This window comes from Oryzias latipes, chromosome 9 (genome assembly GCF_002234675.1).
Source record: "Oryzias latipes chromosome 9, ASM223467v1".
NCBI lineage: Eukaryota > Metazoa > Chordata > Actinopteri > Beloniformes > Adrianichthyidae > Oryzias > Oryzias latipes.
In genome coordinates this window covers 926,995-947,879 of record NC_019867.2, presented here as the reverse complement: position 1 = coordinate 947,879, position 20,885 = coordinate 926,995, and the positions used below count along the sequence as shown (strand labels likewise).

At 48.1% G+C, this 20,885-nt stretch overlaps 1 protein-coding gene across 3 annotated transcripts in view; it reads left to right on the top strand.

The window, feature by feature from the left end:
• The first annotated feature begins 3,531 nt into the window (after positions 1-3,531).
• The window catches only part of LOC101167013 (A disintegrin and metalloproteinase with thrombospondin motifs 3), a 112,967-nt gene continuing 95,613 nt past the window's right edge, over positions 3,532-20,885 (top strand). For 2 of the 3 annotated variants that reach the window (XM_023958119.1, XM_023958118.1), the window contains exons 1-3: positions 3,532-3,856; positions 4,075-4,099; positions 18,106-18,545. In XM_023958119.1, coding sequence (XP_023813887.1) covers positions 3,797-3,856; positions 4,075-4,099; positions 18,106-18,545 — 525 coding nt within the window. In that variant the 5' untranslated portion in view covers positions 3,532-3,796. The remainder of the gene's footprint in view (positions 3,857-4,074; positions 4,100-18,105; positions 18,546-20,885) is intronic. The other variant, XM_023958120.1, reaches the window with a different exon arrangement.

The window sequence follows — 20,885 nt, the reverse complement described above, 5'->3', positions numbered from 1 at the left end:
AGTTACTTGACAGGAAAATGAAATAATTGGTTAAGTAAATCAATAATCATTTTCCAATTGAAAGTAATTGTTGCCATGACGATAGTATGTGGTTTCAGGTCACATATTTAGTCCTTCTTCGAGATACCTTTTGGGTTTTGAGCTGTTGTTTTCTATTTTTAGCAGTTTTTCAGCTCCATGGAAGAACCAGCAGCAGATCAAAGACATCCTGAAAAACTGATCAGAGGCTTTGATCTTTGGACAGAAAGCATCAAAGCACAGCTGGAGTCTCTCCGTCGTGTACAGATGTGTCTTTTTAATGAATGGAAAATCTCTCAATTCCAACAGCTGTTTGTCTGTTTTTTTATTTAGGGGAATCTATTAAACACTGGCAGCACTGGGGTGTAGTGGTCAACACTTTTGCCTCAAAGGGAGAAGGTCCTGGTTCAAATCCCAGGTCTTTTCTGTGTGGAGTTTGCATGTTCTCCTGGTTCAGGGGCAGGGCGGTCGACCTCATGATGGGATTGTTGCAGGTTTGATTCTCGCCTTGCCCATGGAAGATTGTAGGGTGTGAATGAGTGGACGGGACTGTAAAGCGCTTCGGGCCTTCGAGGAAGGTAGGAAATGGTCACTTGGGTGTGAATGTTTGTGTGGTTCTGGGATGGACTGGAAAACTGTCCAGGAATGAAACTCACCTGTGACCTTTGACCCCGTAAGGGTTTAAGCAGGTTTGGAGAATGACTGAATTAACTTTTTAAATATAGAGAATTCTCACTTCTTTAGGTTATTTTGAGGGAAGTTTTTCTTAACTTAAAGGCCCACTTTGATGAAAATTGTGTTTCTAACATGTTCTTGTAGCATTTTTTCTGATAATGGGTGACATTTATGAAGAAAATAAAGCTGAAGCAGCATTTCTGAGTTTTTCTTTATTTAAACTGTTGTGAATCAGGTGAATTGAAAAAATGCATTTTAAAAAGAAAGTACTCTGGGCGGGGCCCAAAGCACCAAGCTCCACCCCTTTCTGATCCTCCACCTGCAGACCAACAGATCCATGAACGTCTGTGTTTTCCTGGTCTGAGCTGGAATCTGGATCAGAACTGGACGGATGGATGGATGGATCTGATGTTGCTGCTGCTTTTGATGGACCGCTAATGTTAGGTTGGGGGGTGAGGGGCTGTAAGTTAGCAGGAGAAAGTGTAAACATAGAGCTCTCGGCAACAGGGAGGGAAGGGGCGGCACTGTTGCTCTGCAGAACCTATGTCCTAGAAAACGACAGAGCTTTTTAGATTTTGGTTAAAAACGGCGTCATCAGAATGAAAAGAGCACCAGGAAGGCTTCAAACACAGATCAGAAGATGATCAGAGTGGGACTTTAAGATACATTTTCTTTCTGTAACCCTTGTTCTATCCTAGACACTTTAACGTTGGGAGGTGGGTCATCTAGACCCACTAGACAGTGCTCTGAACCTTTTTTCTTCAATGATTTGTGATCTTCACTGGTGTCCATGGATTCCATGAAATCTATCCACCTTTATCCACCTTTGTCATGGTAGGGAGAACACCTCAATGGAAGGGGGGGTCATCTAAGATAGCACAAGGGTTAAAATGTTCAACTAAAACGTTAAGTTATTTAAATCAATAGTTATACATTTATCATCATTATTTTTATGTTACCTAGACTAGGAGTTCAGTCTGCTTGGTGAGTTTTTCTGTTTTTGCAGCTGAAACAGCAGAAGTGGTTGCTTGAATCAGCGTTTACGTCCATGAGGAAGGTTCTGATCAGTTCTTATTGTCCATGTTTAAAATCCAGGAGACTGGATGATCCTCACTATACAGTAGGGGTTCAGGGAGGGAATGGAACCTGAGTTTAATTTCAGAGTTTAACTCAAAGCAGCAAAACATCCAGATGCTGAGGATGGATCCTCTGAAATCGCTGTCATAGCTTAAAAGAGGAACTTTCAGGAACCAGAGTCTCAGCCTCTGAGGTTCATCTGGTGACCTGATTTCTCAGCTGGAAGCTGGTAAACTAATGAGCTGTTTGTGCGACCAGCAGTGCAGGACCACCATGACTCCTCAGAGCAATGCTTCTTAACTATCATGCAGGCGTATGTTCTTATTAAAATAGTTAAGCAAGTATTAATATTAGGACTTTACGTGAATGAGGAACTGTATTTTCCTAGCATGGAAACTCTGGGTTATCTCACATTGAATTCCAGTTATTCCCTGGTCTCTGCCTGAGCCGTAGCATCCGTCCAGGCTTCCTCTCAGTCCATCCACTACCTTGTAAAGCTGTGAGACCCTAAAGGTTTCTCAAAGTCCCATCAGCCACTGAAAAAGTCCTAAAATGTCCTCACAGCTCTGCCTCTGACTTTACATCAGCATGGCAACAGGACCAAATTTAAGTGAGATAAAAAAAAGCAGAAAGTAGCAGGTTCATAAACGTGTTTCTAATATCAAGAAATAAAAAAAAGACACCAATGAAGGCGTGACGTCCAAACCTCTTGAAGAGCGCCATCTACTGTTACATTGTGCCGTCACACGCTGCACTTTAGACCCAACAGCATGAGACTGAAAGCAAACATCTTCTTTCTTCCTCCAGCTTTTGGCTGTCCTGTTCAGAGCTGGTTTGGGCCAATAGCCCCCCCCAGATGAGCAGCTGTTGGAACTACTTTGAGAGGTTGGTCCCAGTGACTGTAACTGAGAACTGGACTGAGTTTGGTTTCCTTCCGGCTGTGTTGTGTTACGGACGGCGTCATGTTGAAGCCAGACGTCTTCAGTAAGCAGTAATTGGTCCAATTTGGTCTGAGTCAAGGTTTTCTATGGCAACCACTCTCACCAATCAGGAGTGAGCATGTTGGAAAGCCACACCCCTACTACTTGAAAGCGGGTAACACCAAGTCCGTCAAACGTTTTGAAAGTTGAATAACTTGAACTACAGATAAAAGAACTATCGTGAAAAAAAAGAGGATTATTAAGACGATGTTAAACCACAAAGAGTGGTTGTTCTGACCAATAGAATCACAGAAGAACAGCTGGTTGTTTCTCTATTGACCTCTGGGATTTTGACTTCTCGGAACCACTTCCTGTTTGGAACGTCAGGGGGGAGGGGCTTCTCAGATACAGTCAATGATTGGTCCACTTCAAACTAAACAAAGATGAAGATGTTCCTCATTTCCTGCTCTGTGACCTGAGGATGAGGGAGGAGCAACCCGACTCTGACTCCATCTTTGTTGGTCCCTGGAGATGAAGGTCGGTGTGGAACAGGAGGCAGTTCCTCTCCCGGTTTTTCCCTCTTTTGGGTGGTTTTGGGGAAATGTCGCCCCCAAAGGGGCAGCTGCTGTAACTGCAGCCGGTCTTCGTTCAAAAGCAAAGTGTGAAACCAACTGGATGAAGGTGTGAACGAACCAAGTAGGGCCTATCTAGAGCCCCCCCCCCCCCCCGCCCCCAGAGGGAGGGTAGCGGCAGTGAGTGACGTCATGTCTCCTTATGAATGGGCCCCCTCTGATCTTCCCTGCTGCTCCTCCTGTCATGACTTTGGGGAGGTGGGGTCTCCTCCCCCCGCCTGTCCCCCCATGTGTTGCGCTCGCACAGAGCCCCGTGACGTCACGCAGGGCTGGTCCTGCGTTTATTAGCCCGGGAGCCCAGCGCCAGGGTGCGAGAGCTCCACACTGCAGCTCTGTCCGGCCCGCTGCGGAGTGGGGGGGTCCCGCTAACTTCACCGAAGAGTCCGATCAGAGGAGCTCCTGCGTGAGAAACGTCACTGCTGCTCCCCCCGGAGGCCTCCTGGATCAGAGCTGACCCGGTCCCGCCGCTGCGTGATGGCCGTGCCGCCCCCCGCCCTGCTGCTCGTGGGGTTCGTCCTGGCCTCAGCTGACAGGGTAAGAGACCCTCTGGAGCAGCTGGAGGAGTGGGCCGCCGGGAAAGTTCTGCTCCCAAACACTGCCGCCTCTGTGCCAAGCATGCGCGTTACGCACGACTCCTGCCACACTGGCACAGCTCGGTCCGTTTTCCGAGCTGCAGCTTCAGAACCGGACCGGTCTGTGCTGTCAGTGCCGGTTCCGTCTGCTGTCTAACCGGCCTTTTCTCTCTCTTGCAGACCCTGAGAACAGCAGGCAGAGAAGGTAAGTCCTGCTGACTGACGGGGGGGTGGGCAGTTAATGTGAAGGGTCTCTGTAATTTCCCCCCCCCCCGACACACTCAGGAGTCCCGCAGCCCTCTCTCACACACGCACGCACGCACGCGCGCACGCACAGCTTATATCACCGCCGCTTGAAGGGCTTTGTCAGACAGGAAGAGGTTCCACCTCCAAATCCCGCACATCTGGAATCCATCGGGAGCTGAAGGAAGAAGTGAGCTGCAGCAGCGTCCACGCAGGATCCTTTTACACTCGCAAATATCCTCTGAACACCTCAGGGCCTTCTCACAGCGGTGGGCTGTGGTGCAGCGTCTACCACCGCTGGCTCTACGTGGCCATTATCAGCCTTGTAAAGCGGCTACTGCACAGCTTTGATGTGGTTCCTGTGACCCCCTACCTTCCCCAAACCCCTGGATGAGCAGATCTGCTTCTCACCAAGCAAAAAGTGACTCCATCCAGTCAAAGCTCCACCCCCATCACCTTTGGATCTGTTTTCAAAGCCTTCCCAGTGCTCTTTGATTTATGATGAGGCCATTTGAGCCAAAATCACAAAACCTCTGTTGTTTTCTTAGACATAGTTTCTGAAGAACTGCAGGAGTTCATCAGAAATTCACCTCTGAGTTGTGGGCGTGGAGTAAGCCTGCCCCAATCCCCATCGTCTATGGGTTTACATGCTCTCTCCCTCTAGCTTACAGCCCCTCACCCCCCCAACCTAACATTAGCGGGGCATCAAAAACAGCAGCAACATCAGATCCATCCATCCGTCCAGTTCTGATCCAGATTCCAGCTCAGACCAGGAGAACAGAGACGTTCATGGATCTGTTGGTCTGCAGGTGGATGATCAGAAAGGGGCGGAGCTTGGTGCCTTGGGCCCCACCCAGAGTACTTTATACATTACAACACAAATTTTTCCGGACGTAATTTTTTTCATCTGCTTCTTATTCCCAAGGACGAATAAAGAAAGACTCAGAAACGTAGATTTGAGGTTCATCAGAGAATAAGAATTCAACACAAACAGTCCTACCAGAGGCCCTAAAAATGGGCTCCAACACCACCCTGCTTGATGCGCAGCATTCAGGGGTTGGATCCAGAACGACTTTCTTTTGATTGTTAACATCAAGATAAAACTGAAGGATCTCATTGTGGATTCCCTTTTACTGCATATTTTTAACATCTGACATACGTTGAAGGATTTGATCTGATGCCGGTTCTTCAGAACTTTGAAGCTGGGTTCTGATGGGACACAAATGCAGCACTTGATCTCAGACAGACCTTCAAGGAGCTCTGAGAACATCTCTGTGTGTGACTGTGACGGTAATGCTGCTGGTGGGTGTTGACGTGTTTGACCTTTTAAAATAATGTCAAGGGTTTTTCTCTGAATGCCATCCGGCCTCGCTGTTCCCGCTGCGCCCGTTTCATCCAGTGTGGAGCGCAGATACGTCTGTGAAAGCGCAACGCACAAATCTGCCCAAACATAACGAGGATTTAAGACCTTCAGCCGAAACCAAACCCACTCGGGACGCATTCAACACTTTCCCGCTCCCTTTGTCCTTCAGCTTATTTCGTTTTTTAGTTTTAGTTCATTTTAAATTTATAATTTCTTATTTTCTTAATTTGTTTTTCCAGCCCACACTGGGCTGTGCAGCTGACCCTGGTGCAGTGTGGTGTGGCTTAGACCAGGCCTTAGACCAGTCACACACACACACACGCACACACACACGCACACACTGAAAGAGGAGGGTTTGGGGAAGAGAATGAGGGAGGTAAGAATGTGTGCCCTTTCTAGGCTACCCCACTTTGGTGGGACACAGCCTGGGTATAGATAAAGATAGATCGTTTTTCCAGATGGTTGACCCTTTTTTGGAAATCCAGTTTTTATTTTATTTAGTGTTTAGTTTGTCTTCAGTGCCATGATTTCCATGGAATTTAAGCAAAAATAAAGAAAAAAAAAACCCTCCCCCTCCCCAGGTGGTTTCCCCCCCTTAGCTGGGGTCCTCTACCAGAGGCCTGGGAGCTTGAGGGTCCTACAGCTCTTAGCTGTTCCTGTTCTTTTCTGGACTGAGAGGTCTGAGGTTAGACCTGGGGTCTTGTCTGGTGTGGTAGATCTACACCTTGGGTCTTGTCTGGTGTGGTAGATCTACACCTTGGGTCTTGTCTGGTGTGGTAGATCTACACCTTGGGTCTTGTCTGGTGTGGTAGATCTACATCTTGGGTCTTGTCTGGTGTGGTAGATCTACATCTTGGGTCGTGTTTGGTGTGGTAGATCTACACCTTGGGTCTTGTCTGGTGTGGTAGATCTACACCTTGGGTCTTGTCTGGTGTGGTAGATCTACACCGTGGGTCTTGTCTGGTGTGGTAGATCTACACCTTGGGTCTTGTCTGGTGTGGTAGATATACACCTTGGGTCTTGTCCGGTGTGGTAGATCTACACCTTGGGTCTTGTCCGGTGTGGTAGATCTACACCGTGGGTCTTGTCTGGTGTGGTAGATCTACACCTTGGGTCTTGTCTGGTGTGGAAGATCTACATCTTGGGTCTTGTCTGGTGTGGTAGATCTGCACCTTGGGTCTTGTATGGTGTTGTAGATCTACACCTTGGGTCTTGTCTGGTGTGGTAGATCTACATCTTGGGTCTTGTCTGGTGTGGTAGATCTACACCGTGGGTCTTTTCTGGTGTGGTAGATCTACACCTTGGGTCTTGTCTGGTGTGGTAGATCTACACCTTGGGTCTTGTCTGGTGTGGTAGATCTACATCTTGGGTCTTGTCTGGTGTGGTAGATCTGCACCTTGGGTCTTGTCCGGTGTGGTAGATCTACACCGTGGGTCTTGTCTGGTGTGGTAGATCTACACCTTGGGTCTTGTCTGGTGTGGTAGATCTACATCTTGGGTCTTGTCTGGTGTGGTAGATCTGCACCTTGGGTCTTGTATGGTGTTGTAGATCTACACCTTGGGTCTTGTCTGGTGTGGTAGATCTACATCTTGGGTCTTGTCTGGTGTGGTAGATCTACACCGTTGTCTTGTCTGGTGTGGTAGATCTACACCTTGGGTCTTGTCTGGTGTGGTAGATATGCACCTTGGGTCTTGTCTGGTGTGGTAGATCTACACCTTGGGTCTTGTCTGGTGTGGTAGATCTACACCTTGGGTCTTGTCTGGTGTGGTAGATCTACACCTTGGGTCTTGTCTGGTGTGGTAGATCTGCACCTTGGGTCTTGTCTGGTGTGGTAGATATGCACCTTGGGTCTTGTCTGGTGTGGTAGATCTACACCTTGGGTCTTGTCTGGTGTGGTAGATCTACACCTTGGGTCTTGTCTGGTGTGGTAGATCTACACCTTGGGTCTTGTCTGGTGTGGTAGATCTACACCTTGGGTCTTGTCTGGTGTGGTAGATCTACACCTTGGGTCTTGTCTGGTGTGGTAGATATGCACCTTGGGTCTTGTCTGGTGTGGTAGATCTACACCTTGGGTCTTGTCTGGTGTGGTAGATCTACATCTTGGGTCTTGTCTGGTGTGGTAGATCTACACCTTGGGTCTTGTCTGGTGTGGTAGATCTACACCTTGGGTCTTGTCTGGTGTGGTAGATCTACACCTTGGGTCTTGTCTGGTGTGGTAGATCTACACCTTGGGTCTTGTCTGGTGTGGTAGATCTACATCTTGGGTCTTGTCTGGTGTGGTAGATCTACATCTTGGGTCTTGTCTGGTGTGGTAGATCTACACCTTGGGTCTTGTCTGGTGTGGTAGATCTACACCTTGGGTCTTGTCTGGTGTGGTAGATCTACATCTTGGGTCTTGTCTGGTGTGGTAGATCTACATCTTGGGTCGTGTTTGGTGTGGTAGATCTACACCTTGGGTCTTGTCTGGTGTGGTAGATCTACACCTTGGGTCTTGTCTGGTGTGGTAGATCTACACCGTGGGTCTTGTCTGGTGTGGTAGATCTACACCTTGGGTCTTGTCTGGTGTGGTAGATATACACCTTGGGTCTTGTCCGGTGTGGTAGATCTACACCTTGGGTCTTGTCCGGTGTGGTAGATCTACACCGTGGGTCTTGTCTGGTGTGGTAGATCTACACCTTGGGTCTTGTCTGGTGTGGTAGATCTACATCTTGGGTCTTGTCTGGTGTGGTAGATCTGCACCTTGGGTCTTGTATGGTGTTGTAGATCTACACCTTGGGTCTTGTCTGGTGTGGTAGATCTACATCTTGGGTCTTGTCTGGTGTGGTAGATCTACACCGTGGGTCTTTTCTGGTGTGGTAGATCTACACCTTGGGTCTTGTCTGGTGTGGTAGATCTACACCGTGGGTCTTGTCTGGTGTGGTAGATCTACACCGTGGGTCTTGTCTGGTGTGGTAGATCTACACCGTGGGTCTTGTCTGGTGTGGTAGATCTACACCGTTGGGTCTTGTCTGGTGTGGTAGATCTACACCTTGGGTCTTGTCTGGTGTAGTAGATCTACATCTTGGGTCTTGTCTGGTGTGGTAGATCTGCACCTTGGGTCTTGTCTGGTGTGGTAGATCTACAACTTGGGTCTTGTCTGGTGTGGTAGATCTACAACTTGGGTCTTGTCTGGTGTGGTAGATCTACACCTTGGGTCTTGTCTGGTGTGGTAGATCTACACAGTGGGTCTTGTCTGGTGTGGTAGATCTGCACCTTGGGTCTTGTCTGGTGTGGTAGATCTACACCTTGGGTCTTGTCTGGTGTAGTAGATCTACACCTTGGGTCTTGTCTGGTGTGGTAGATATGCACCTTGGGTCTTGTCTGGTGTGGTAGATATGCACCTTGGGTCTTGTCTGGTGTGGTAGATCTACACCTTGGGTGTTGTCTGGTGTAGTAGATCTACACCTTGGGTCTTGTCTGGTGTGGTAGATCTACACCGTGGGTCTTGTCTGGTGTGGTAGATCTACACCTTGGGTCTTGTCTGGTGTGGTAGATCTACACCTTGGGTCTTGTCTGGTGTGGTAGATCTACACCTTGGGTCTTGTCTGGTGTGGTAGATCTACACCTTGGGTCTTGTCTGGTGTGGTAGATCTACACCTTGGGTCTTGTCTGGTGTGGTAGATCTACACCTTGGGTCTTGTCTGGTGTGGTAGATCTACACCTTGGGTCTTGTCTGGTGTGGTAGATCTACACCTTGGGTCTTGTCTGGTGTGGTAGATCTACACCTTGGGTCTTGTCTGGTGTGGTAGATCTACACCTTGGGTCTTGTCTGGTGTGGTAGATCTACACCTTGGGTCTTGTCTGGTGTGGTAGATCTACACCTTGGGTCTTGTCTGGTGTGGTAGATCTACACCTTGGGTCTTGTCTGGTGTGGTAGATCTACACCTTGGGTCTTGTCTGGTGTGGTAGATCTACACCTTGGGTCTTGTCTGGTGTGGTAGATCTACACCTTGGGTCTTGTCTGGTGTGGTAGATCTACACCTTGGGTCTTGTCTGGTGTGGTAGATCTACACCTTGGGTCTTGTCTGGTGTGGTAGATCTACACCTTGGGTCTTGTCTGGTGTGGTAGATCTACACCTTGGGTCTTGTCTGGTGTGGTAGATCTACACCTTGGGTCTTGTCTGGTGTGGTAGATCTACACTTGGGTCTTGTCTGGTGTGGTAGATCTACACCTTGGGTCTTGTCTGGTGTGGTAGATCTACACCTTGGGTCTTGTCTGGTGTGGTAGATATGCACCTTGGGTCTTGTCTGGTGTGGTAGATCTACACCTTGGGTCTTGTCTGGTGTGGTAGATCTACATCTTGGGTCTTGTCTGGTGTGGTAGATCTACACCTTGGGTCTTGTCTGGTGTGGTAGATCTACACCTTGGGTCTTGTCTGGTGTGGTAGATCTACACCTTGGGTCTTGTCTGGTGTGGTAGATCTACACCTTGGGTCTTGTCTGGTGTGGTAGATCTACACCTTGGGTCTTGTCTGGTGTGGTAGATCTACACTTGGGTCTTGTCTGGTGTGGTAGATCTACACTTGGGTCTTGTCTGGTGTGGTAGATCTACACCTTGGGTCTTGTCTGGTGTGGTAGATCTACACCTTGGGTCTTGTCTGGTGTGGTAGATCTACATCTTGGGTCTTGTCTGGTGTGGTAGATCTACATCTTGGGTCGTGTTTGGTGTGGTAGATCTACACCTTGGGTCTTGTCTGGTGTGGTAGATCTACACCTTGGGTCTTGTCTGGTGTGGTAGATCTACACCGTGGGTCTTGTCTGGTGTGGTAGATCTACACCTTGGGTCTTGTCTGGTGTGGTAGATATACACCTTGGGTCTTGTCCGGTGTGGTAGATCTACACCTTGGGTCTTGTCCGGTGTGGTAGATCTACACCGTGGGTCTTGTCTGGTGTGGTAGATCTACACCTTGGGTCTTGTCTGGTGTGGTAGATCTACATCTTGGGTCTTGTCTGGTGTGGTAGATCTGCACCTTGGGTCTTGTATGGTGTTGTAGATCTACACCTTGGGTCTTGTCTGGTGTGGTAGATCTACATCTTGGGTCTTGTCTGGTGTGGTAGATCTACACCGTGGGTCTTTTCTGGTGTGGTAGATCTACACCTTGGGTCTTGTCTGGTGTGGTAGATCTACACCGTGGGTCTTGTCTGGTGTGGTAGATCTACACCGTGGGTCTTGTCTGGTGTGGTAGATCTACACCGTGGGTCTTGTCTGGTGTGGTAGATCTACACCGTGGGTCTTGTCTGGTGTGGTAGATCTACACCTTGGGTCTTGTCTGGTGTAGTAGATCTACATCTTGGGTCTTGTCTGGTGTGGTAGATCTGCACCTTGGGTCTTGTCTGGTGTGGTAGATCTACAACTTGGGTCTTGTCTGGTGTGGTAGATCTACAACTTGGGTCTTGTCTGGTGTGGTAGATCTACACCTTGGGTCTTGTCTGGTGTGGTAGATCTACACAGTGGGTCTTGTCTGGTGTGGTAGATCTGCACCTTGGGTCTTGTCTGGTGTGGTAGATCTACACCTTGGGTCTTGTCTGGTGTAGTAGATCTACACCTTGGGTCTTGTCTGGTGTGGTAGATATGCACCTTGGGTCTTGTCTGGTGTGGTAGATATGCACCTTGGGTCTTGTCTGGTGTGGTAGATCTACACCTTGGGTGTTGTCTGGTGTAGTAGATCTACACCTTGGGTCTTGTCTGGTGTGGTAGATATGCACCTTGGGTCTTGTCTGGTGTGGTAGATCTACACCTTGGGTCTTGTCTGGTGTGGTAGATATGCACCTTGGGTCTTGTCTGGTGTGGTAGATCTACACCTTGGGTCTTGTCTGGTGTGGTAGATCTACACCTTGGGTCTTGTCTGGTGTGGTAGATCTGCACCTTGGGTCTTGTCTGGTGTGGTAGATATGCACCTTGGGTCTTGTCTGGTGTGGTAGATCTACACCTTGGGTCTTGTCTGGTGTGGTAGATCTACACCTTGGGTCTTGTCTGGTGTGGTAGATCTACACCTTGGGTCTTGTCTGGTGTGGTAGATCTACACCTTGGGTCTTGTCTGGTGTGGTAGATCTACACCTTGGGTCTTGTCTGGTGTGGTAGATATGCACCTTGGGTCTTGTCTGGTGTGGTAGATCTACACCATGGGTCTTGTCTGGTGTGGTAGATCTGCACCTTGGGTCTTGTATGGTGTTGTAGATCTACACCTTGGGTCTTGTCTGGTGTGGTAGATCTACATCTTGGGTCTTGTCTGGTGTGGTAGATCTACACCGTGGGTCTTTTCTGGTGTGGTAGATCTACACCTTGGGTCTTGTCTGGTGTGGTAGATCTACACCGTGGGTCTTGTCTGGTGTGGTAGATCTACACCGTGGGTCTTGTCTGGTGTGGTAGATCTACACCGTGGGTCTTGTCTGGTGTGGTAGATCTACACCGTGGGTCTTGTCTGGTGTGGTAGATCTACACCGTGGGTCTTGTCTGGTGTGGTAGATCTACACCTTGGGTCTTGTCTGGTGTAGTAGATCTACACCTTTGGTCTTGTCTGGTGTGGTAGATCTACATCTTGGGTCTTGTCTGGTGTGGTAGATCTGCACCTTGGGTCTTGTCTGGTGTGGTAGATCTACAACTTGGGTCTTGTCTGGTGTGGTAGATCTACACCGTGGGTCTTGTCTGGTGTGGTAGATCTACACCTTGGGTCTTGTCTGGTGTGGTAGATCTACACAGTGGGTCTTGTCTGGTGTGGTAGATCTGCACCTTGGGTCTTGTCTGGTGTGGTAGATCTACACCTTGGGTCTTGTCTGGTGTAGTAGATCTACACCTTGGGTCTTGTCTGGTGTGGTAGATATGCACCTTGGGTCTTGTCTGGTGTGGTAGATATGCACCGTGGGTCTTGTCTGGTGTGGTAGATCTACACCTTGGGTCTTGTCTGGTGTAGTAGATCTACACCTTGGGTCTTGTCTGGTGTGGTAGATATGCACCTTGGGTCTTGTCTGGTGTGGTAGATATGCACCTTGGGTCTTGTCTGGTGTGGTAGATCTACACCTTGGGTCTTGTCTGGTGTGGTAGATATGCACCTTGGGTCTTGTCTGGTGTGGTAGATCTACACCTTGGGTCTTGTCTGGTGTGGTAGATCTGAGCCTCTATGGCTCTGGTGCTCAGGGCTTGTTCCTGGGCTGCCAGGATGAGCGCTTCAGTGCTGTCCTGTAGGCCAGCCCTTTCTAGCCATTGGTAGGACTTCTTGATATCAGCCCCCTCAGTCATGGTCCGGTGGTACATCCCATGCAGGGGTTTGTCCTCCCATGAGGATCTGTCCTCCAGCACTGCATCCTCTGCTCTCCATGGCCTGAGACATTCACTGTCGGTTGGGGTCTTGAGCTTGATGTATTCATGCATCTTGGATGTTTCATCATGATGCTTATTCTTTTGTTTATCTGCAGTAATATTTTATCTTCATTAGTAATTCAGCATTTTCCAGCTCGGGCGGCGTGGTGGAGTAGTGGCCAGCATTCTCCCTTTTGTGTTTAATGTTTCTGTTATTATATACATTAAATTATATATTTGTATGTCCTTTTTGAAAATAACGCAGCCTTTAAAACCCGCTCAATGCTGAAGGTGCAGCAGACAGATGTCATGACCATGGAGGTGCGGCGCTGCTGAACTGTGACATGTGACCTTTGGAGGACAGTTGGAGCTGCAGTGGAGCTCAGCTTTTAGAGCATTAGTAGCCTTTTTTTACCGTGCAAACTGTTACTTTCATGGACAGATTCCTTACAAACATATCTTTTTGTCCCTCTTCAGCCAAAGGCCGGCTTTGCCTCCCAGAGGCGGAGCGTTTTGATGATCGGCGCCGTGTTTGGTGAAAGTGTGAATCTGAACGGCTCATTCTGGTTTCTGGTTTGACCCGATCTAAACTCTCAATCCGGATCGTTTACTGAAACCCTTTGGGATTTTCTAGAGAGCAAAGCAGATTCAACACAAAGCGGCTGTGGTGCAGAGGTGGGATTGCAGGTTTGATTCCTGCTTGCCTGCTCATGTGTGGAAGTGTCGTTGGGCAAAACACTGAACTCCACATTGGTCCTGGCGGGGGGGGTGTCACTCTGCTGCTGCATCAACCGCTGGGATGGAAACAACCGTTCTGTTTGTTCTCAATCATGTCAAACCCTCATAACTGTGGAAAAATGGTGGTAAGTTCAGTCAAAGTGGAGCTGAGATAAGAGTGGAAACAGTCTGATGGGATCCGTGACCCACAGGCTGATGATCCATGTCGGCATCTCTTGATATTTACTGAGACCATTTATTTTCTGACCTCAGAGATGAATTTGACCAAAAACAAAGGTTTTTAATTTCACGTTTCGTTCTGAATGTGCAACACAACGTCCTTCAGAGTCACAGAGATGATTACAAGCAAGTATACTGAACCCTCTGTGGGCTTTACTCACACCCAGACAGATAAGATCACCAACAGGAATGAGAACTGCTGGCGGGGGTTCATGGGAGCAAGCCAAGAAAAAACTGTAATTCAAAGTGCTAAGAAGTCTTGGTGGATCGTCGTATGAGAGCTTTAATCAGCCTCAGCCGGAGATAAGCTGCCGAGGAGCGCTGCGGCTCACAAAGATGCTCCACAGAGGAGCATCTTTTAGTGCCACTTTCTTTTATCAACAACCTTTTTTTCCCTTGGGGAGGGCATTCTGCCTTTGATGCATATTTCAAAAATATTCACCACCAGAGCAAATTACCTGTGAAAAACTCCTGGAGAAGCCTTGGATCGAAGCACACCTCCAAACCTGCCCCTCATTTCTCTCCTGCTCGGCCTCTCGCCTCATTTCAGAGATATTTACTTAAGATGTGGTTCAAATGAAAGTTTGCCTCCTCTGAGGGGGGAACTGTGCAGAAATGCCCCCGTTTCTTCCTCTCAGCACGAGAAATGATTCCTGAGATTAGACTCAGACCTCCTGAGGATTAAGCTTAGAAATCCTCAAGTGCTCACTAATGAAGGGCTCGTCCTGGAGACTCGCAGCTCCTTTTCTGTTCCATTCCTGTGAGGTTTGCCACAGTCTGAAGCGGTCTGCAGTAATGCAGCAGGACTTCCATCCTTCCTGCTCAGGCTGTCAGCTTTAAAGCAGAAAACTGTCACGGTGGAGAAGAACTGACGCCAGCGTCTCTTCTGTTGCTCAGACCTTCACTGAGGACATTCCAGCCTTCCAGACTCTTTCAGGATTTTAGCTTTTAACCAGCATTTACGTTGGAGTTGACAGAATTATTCCTGATGCCGTGTTTTTCTCTGCACTGAGCTTCAGTTATGTCTGTGGAAACTCTGGACTCAACGGTTTCTTGCAGGCGTTTGCTCCAACGCCACAACAGTTTATGGTTAAATCTTCTTCTCTCTTTCCTGGGGCAGCATCTTTCTGGATGAATATTCAGAGGATCACTTGCAGGGGGGAGGAGCTTGGATCGTTACAAATCATTCATTCATTCATCCTCTAAACCCGTTTTGTCCCTTTCGGGGTCAGATGGCTGCTGGAGCCTATCCCGGCCCCTCGTGGGTGAAGGCAGGGGGCATCCCGGACAGGTCACCAGTCTGTCGCGGGGCCACAATCACACACCCATGCACGCTCACATGCACACCTAGGGCCAATTTATAGTGACCCATTAACCTATGAAGCATGTTTTTGGACGGTGGGAGGAAGAGAACCCACCCATGCACGGGGAGAACATGCAAACTGCACACAGAAAGGTACCCCCCCCCATTAATGTTCTGGTCCCCCATAGGGACTTGAACTAGCCATACTTTGAGGCAAGAGTGCTAACCACTGCACCACCTGTTACAAATCCTGTCATTTTAAAGCAAAATGGTTTTTCTGAACTTTGCTGTCGTTGGCCTGATTGATCAGTGAAGCTGCTCCGGCCGACTATCGGAGGTTCAGTCTCAGTCTCATCTGCTTCAGCCCCGATTTTCATCAGTTTCTGCTTTTCTAGAGGAAATTCCAGGATTTTTTTATTTAGGATTTTCCAAACAAATTGCCTTCTTAATGTTTACCATTAAATATTTGGGTGTAAATCAGGATCTGGTTAATATGTATCATTTTTTTTTAGTCTCAGTCATTTTCTGAAGCCGTCTTTTGAATGAATTCTGCATTCTTCTCATTGTTCAGGGTTGTTTTTCTTCTTCTTAGTTTAGTTCTATTTACTGTTACTGTGATCCGTTTAAATCATTTAAATGCATATTCCTCAATGTTTGATTATAGCTAGAACATAATATGCCAGATTTAGCACAATTGGCGACATGCAAACAATGACAAACCATAGGAAAGGCCTGAAGGCATAGCGCTTAAACAACGTAGAACGACACATACTAGACATGACCACAACACTAAAATAAAAGCGTTTTACGTCATTCCAGGTTTGCACCGGGATCTTTTTATCCATCCCTGCTTACAGCTTCAGCGTCTTCATAGAATTCATTCAGAGAAAAACAGCATCATGGGGGGGGGGGGGGGGGGGGGGGGGTGTCTCTGTGGTCGTCTCAGAGGGTTGATGGTTTTGTTTTTGTGGCTGCGTGACCAGAGTGTGTGATTAGTGGGGCTGTCGCTGACGCAGACGTTCTACCTGTGACACCTCTCTAATGTCGTGTTGTCAAAACTGCACCATGATTACAGGGTTTGAGGATTCAGGAGCGCTTTTTCCAACCAGAACCTCTGGATGTCGTTGACTTTGCCCTTGGTTAGAAAAGCAGGAGGAGGAATTTAGCTCCTGGCAGATTCCCTGAGCAGCACGGTTGACCACAAATTAGCCAGAAAAATTAGTCAACGAGATTCTGAGCTTCTGATTTTAGAAAAACTCCCAAAACAAACCAGAGTTTTTATTTAGGCAGCAGCAGAGGCTCATGGGAGCGTCTGTCTCCAAATCTGAAAGGGGGGGCCGCATGCTGAAGCAAAAGTGCATGAAGCCCAAAGCTGCTGTTTGTTTGTCAGTGCATGAGCCGTGGGCGCCCTGAAGGCTGGAGGAAGAGCTGCTGCTTCCGTTAATGCTTTCCCGTTTACCTTCCTCTTTTTTTATTCATGTTGCACTTTAGTGGTGACACTTTGTCACAGTGCAGCGACACAAAGCCTCAGCAGCTATGGAGAGGAGGTTCATTTGTGTTTGTGGGCTTTTTTCACACAGCAGAAAGCGGCTGCTGATGAAATGTCCTCTGCCAGCCTGCAGCCTCCACTCTCAGCTTCATCTCTGTTTGCATCAAATTCCCAAACTCCACTTTAAACTCTGCTCTTAGACTCCAGAGTCGCAGTTCTACTCTGATTATTCAAGGACTGCTCCAAATCTGGATTCTAACCAGTCCCTCCTCCTAATGATGCTGATGGACGCTACACGCCTGGTTCTCCTGGTCCTGTCTGTGGAAACCGCACAATGTCTGATAAAGGATTCCACTTTTTCATGTGACTCATCTATTTTACTAGATTACATTTTTGTGTTGTTTTTGTTTAGTATATTATTATTTCAGTGATTTTTTTCCTCCTAAATAAAAAATGCTACTTTAAGTAATAAATGAAATGGACGATTGTCTGATGGGAAATGGTGTCGACAGTGTCACTCACACACTGATGGCTGGTGCCAGCCTTCCACCAGAGGCAAGCTGAGGTTTGGCGTCTTGCCCAGGGGCACTTCGACGCATGGGCGGGCAAGGCGGGAATCGAACCAGCAATGTTACGATCATGGGTTGACCACCCTACCACTGCACCATGGCCAACCTATCGCTGTTCCTTTTATGAAAAGTCTCAAAGGCAACAATCAACCTTTTGGTCGTCAACTTAAAGTAGTAATAATTGCGTCTTAGTTTTTTGCCAGAAAGCACACATGCTAAATGCTAATGTAGCTAAAAAAGAGTGAAACGCATCTCCATAAAAGACCAATGTTTGGGGAAAATACTAACGTCACATGAGATTTCATGGGGTTAAAAAGTTGGAGATCACAAAAAAAGTAAAAAAAAAATGTAACAAGCATAGGCCTAAATGCTAACATAGCTAACTCTGATACCATTTTTAACATCTTCATAATCCTCTGTTTTTTCAGGATACCTTTTCTGTATTTCAACGTGTTCAAGTTTTAAAATGACCAATCAGATGCCTCAGTAAAAGTGGGTGGAGCCTGTTGGGGTGTGGGCTAGAAGACAAAGAACTCAAAGCGACCAAGTAGATGCCTCAGTAATGATCAAAACATTCGATGCATTTCGTGTAGCCTGCCTTCAAGTGGTAGGGGTGTGGCCTTCTGACAGGCTTACTTCTGATTGGGTGAGAGTGGTTGCCATAGAAACGTTGAGTCAGACCCATCACTGCTAACTGACATGGTGGCGTCCGTATTGTAAATAAAGGTGACTAAATGGGCTTGGGCTTTTCTATGGATGACGTCACACTGACTGGGTCCAGGTATCACATGTCAGTGGTTCAGAATCGTTCAGTTTTCACTCATTTGGTTTTTTTGTGCAAACAAGCATTAAAGAATCTCAAGTGGTCAGCTTTTTCGTGGTGTTTGTGAGGAAGTGACAGCATTGTGTCAAAGTGGCATGAAGGTGAAACTCTGTTGTTTTGTTCTGCAGACCAGCTGAGGAGTCGCCTGAAGGAGTACGGTCTGATCACGCCCTTCAGCACGGACTCCCGTGGTCACTTCCTGTCACACCTGCTGTCAGCAAAACACAAGCAGCGCGTCAAGAGGGAGGCGCCAGCCCCCGGCGAGTCTGAGCAGAGTCTCTTTTTCAACATCACTGCCTTTGGCAAGGAGTTCCACCTCCGCCTGCGTCCCAACACCAGGCTGGTAGCGCCTGGCGCCATGGTGGAGTGGCACGATAAGGTTGAAGGCTTTTCCAACGCGAGCGATGCTGCTGGGGTTTATTCTGGCATCGGGACCAATCAGATGGAGTTTGCAAACGGGACTGAGAGGATACTGCGGCGCGAGTTCCTGAAAACAGACTGTAACTTCGTGGGTGACATCACAGACATGCCGGGGGCCTCGGTTGCCATCAACAACTGTGACGGATTGGTAAGTCTTCCACGGCTGTTAAAGCTCTTACTCCTCTGTTGATTTATGAAAGCTGGAAGCAGAACCTCCAGAGGTTAGCTTCTGGTGACGTCAGGCTCTTGTGGTTGTTATTGGAGCAGCTCCTCAGTCCTGCAGCTGGGATGAGTGGTCCCACATGGGTGAGTGGTCCTCTATTGAATCACTCCCATCCTCTCCCCACCATTAAACACCAGGTTCTTTTGTGTTGCAAAGTATGCTGTCCTATCCTCCCCATCAGGCCTCATAAAACACTCAGGAGTCAATGGGAAATGGCTGAAGTCGACTTCTCCTGGAGAAGGTCACTGAAGCTTCTCAGAGGCCAAACCTGACGTTGTTCATTTGAAAGTGAAACTCTGTCCGGAGACAAAGGAGCTGCAGGAGTTATGCTGCTGCTCATGGACTGCTGCAGAATGTGAAAGTCAAGGTTGAGGTTCCTCTGTCCTGTTGGGGGGCGAAGCATTCAGAACCCGCCAGGCTCCAGGAACCTGTTTGTTGAATTCAAGGAGGGGGGTGTTTGCTGGATGATGTCCTGCTGATGATCCGCTCATCTTCAAACGTTGATTAACATTTGGAATTTTCATTAGAAAAAGGGCTAAATATCCTGTTTGTGTTCCTAAACTCTGGTGAAGTTGCTGGTCTGAGTTCTGTTGTTGGAACTGTTAAAGTCAAAGGAAACAGCACAGATTCATAATTTAGCAGTTTTATTGATATCAACCACAGACGATCACGACTCGCTCTATAAACAGCTCCAAGTCAAGGTTCAAGTCTTTCCCTGCAGTTTGGGCTCAAACCTTAAGGTTTCATGGTCTGACGTGTACGTCTGTGAGACGTAAACTGCCTTAGGGGTGGAAACGGGGCGTCTGAAGGTAAAAGATGATCAAACCTGTACGGACACACAGGTGACCCAGAAAAAACATGGCAGACCGCTCAGTCAGCCCGTAGACACAAAATATTTGTTCACGTGCACGCTCCTCGCTGCAGCCTGACTGTTAGAAATGAGAAATCACGTGCACACCCCGTGCATGCAGCGTGGATGCGGTCAGTCAGTTCTCACACCTTGACGACTAGAGCGTGGTGTCAGGACGCCGTACGACAGCATCAGCCCTACCATAAGTGTGTGGAACGTCCCTTATCCTTACCAGTACTTCTTGATGGTTACCACACACACCACAATGGTACGTTCCACTAGCATGCAACACCACAATGGTACGTTCCACTGGCATGCAACACCACAATGGTACGTTCCACTGGCATGCAACACCACAATGGTACGTTCCACTAGCATGCAACACCACAATGGTACGTTCCACTGGCATGCAACACCACAATGGTACGTTCCACTAGCATGCAACACCACAATGGTACATTCCACTAGCATGCAACACCACAATGGTACGTTCCACTGGCATGCAACACCACAATGGTACATTCCACTAGCATGCAACACCACAATGGTACGTTCCACTGGCATGCAACACCACAATGGTATGTTCCACTGGCATGCAACACCACAATGGTACGTTCCACTAGCATGCAACACCACAATGGTACATTCCACTAGCATGCAACACCACAATGGTACGTTCCACTGGCATGCAACACCACAATGGTACATTCCACTAGCATGCAACACCACAATGGTACGTTCCACTAGCATGCAACACCACAATGGTACGTTCCACTGGCATGCAACACCACAATGGTACGTTCCACTGGCATGCAACACCACAATGGTACGTTCCACTAGCATGCAACACCACAATGGTACGTTCCACTAGCATGCAACACCACAGTGGTACGTTCCACTGGCATGCAACACCACAATGGTACGTTCCACTAGCATGCAACACCACAATGGTACGTTCCACTAGCATGCAACACCACAATGGTACGTTCCACTGGCATGCAACACCACAATGGTACGTTCCACTAGCATGCAACACCACAATGGTACGTTCCACTGGCATGCAACACCACAATGGTACGTTCCACTGGCATGAGCCTCCAGGGAACTCCACCTTCAGTTGTCAAACATGTGATTGATTTCTTTGTTTATGCTGGGAGAAAAGCTTCTTTCATGTTTTGAGGTCATGAACAGACAAAGCAGAGAACAGCCTCTCACTTGTCGCTCAGTGAAGCCCCGCCCCCCGTTTTCTGTTCCCTCTCAGAGCGGCAGGTTTTGATTAAGGCTCAGGTTGTGAAATCAGCTGCTTTTAAAGATTTCTCAGGATGCCCCCCCCCCAGCTGTTTTTACTGCTGCATTTCCAACACTTTGTTCGGCGCTGGACTCAGGGGAACACGCGTGAGGATTCTCCAGAATAA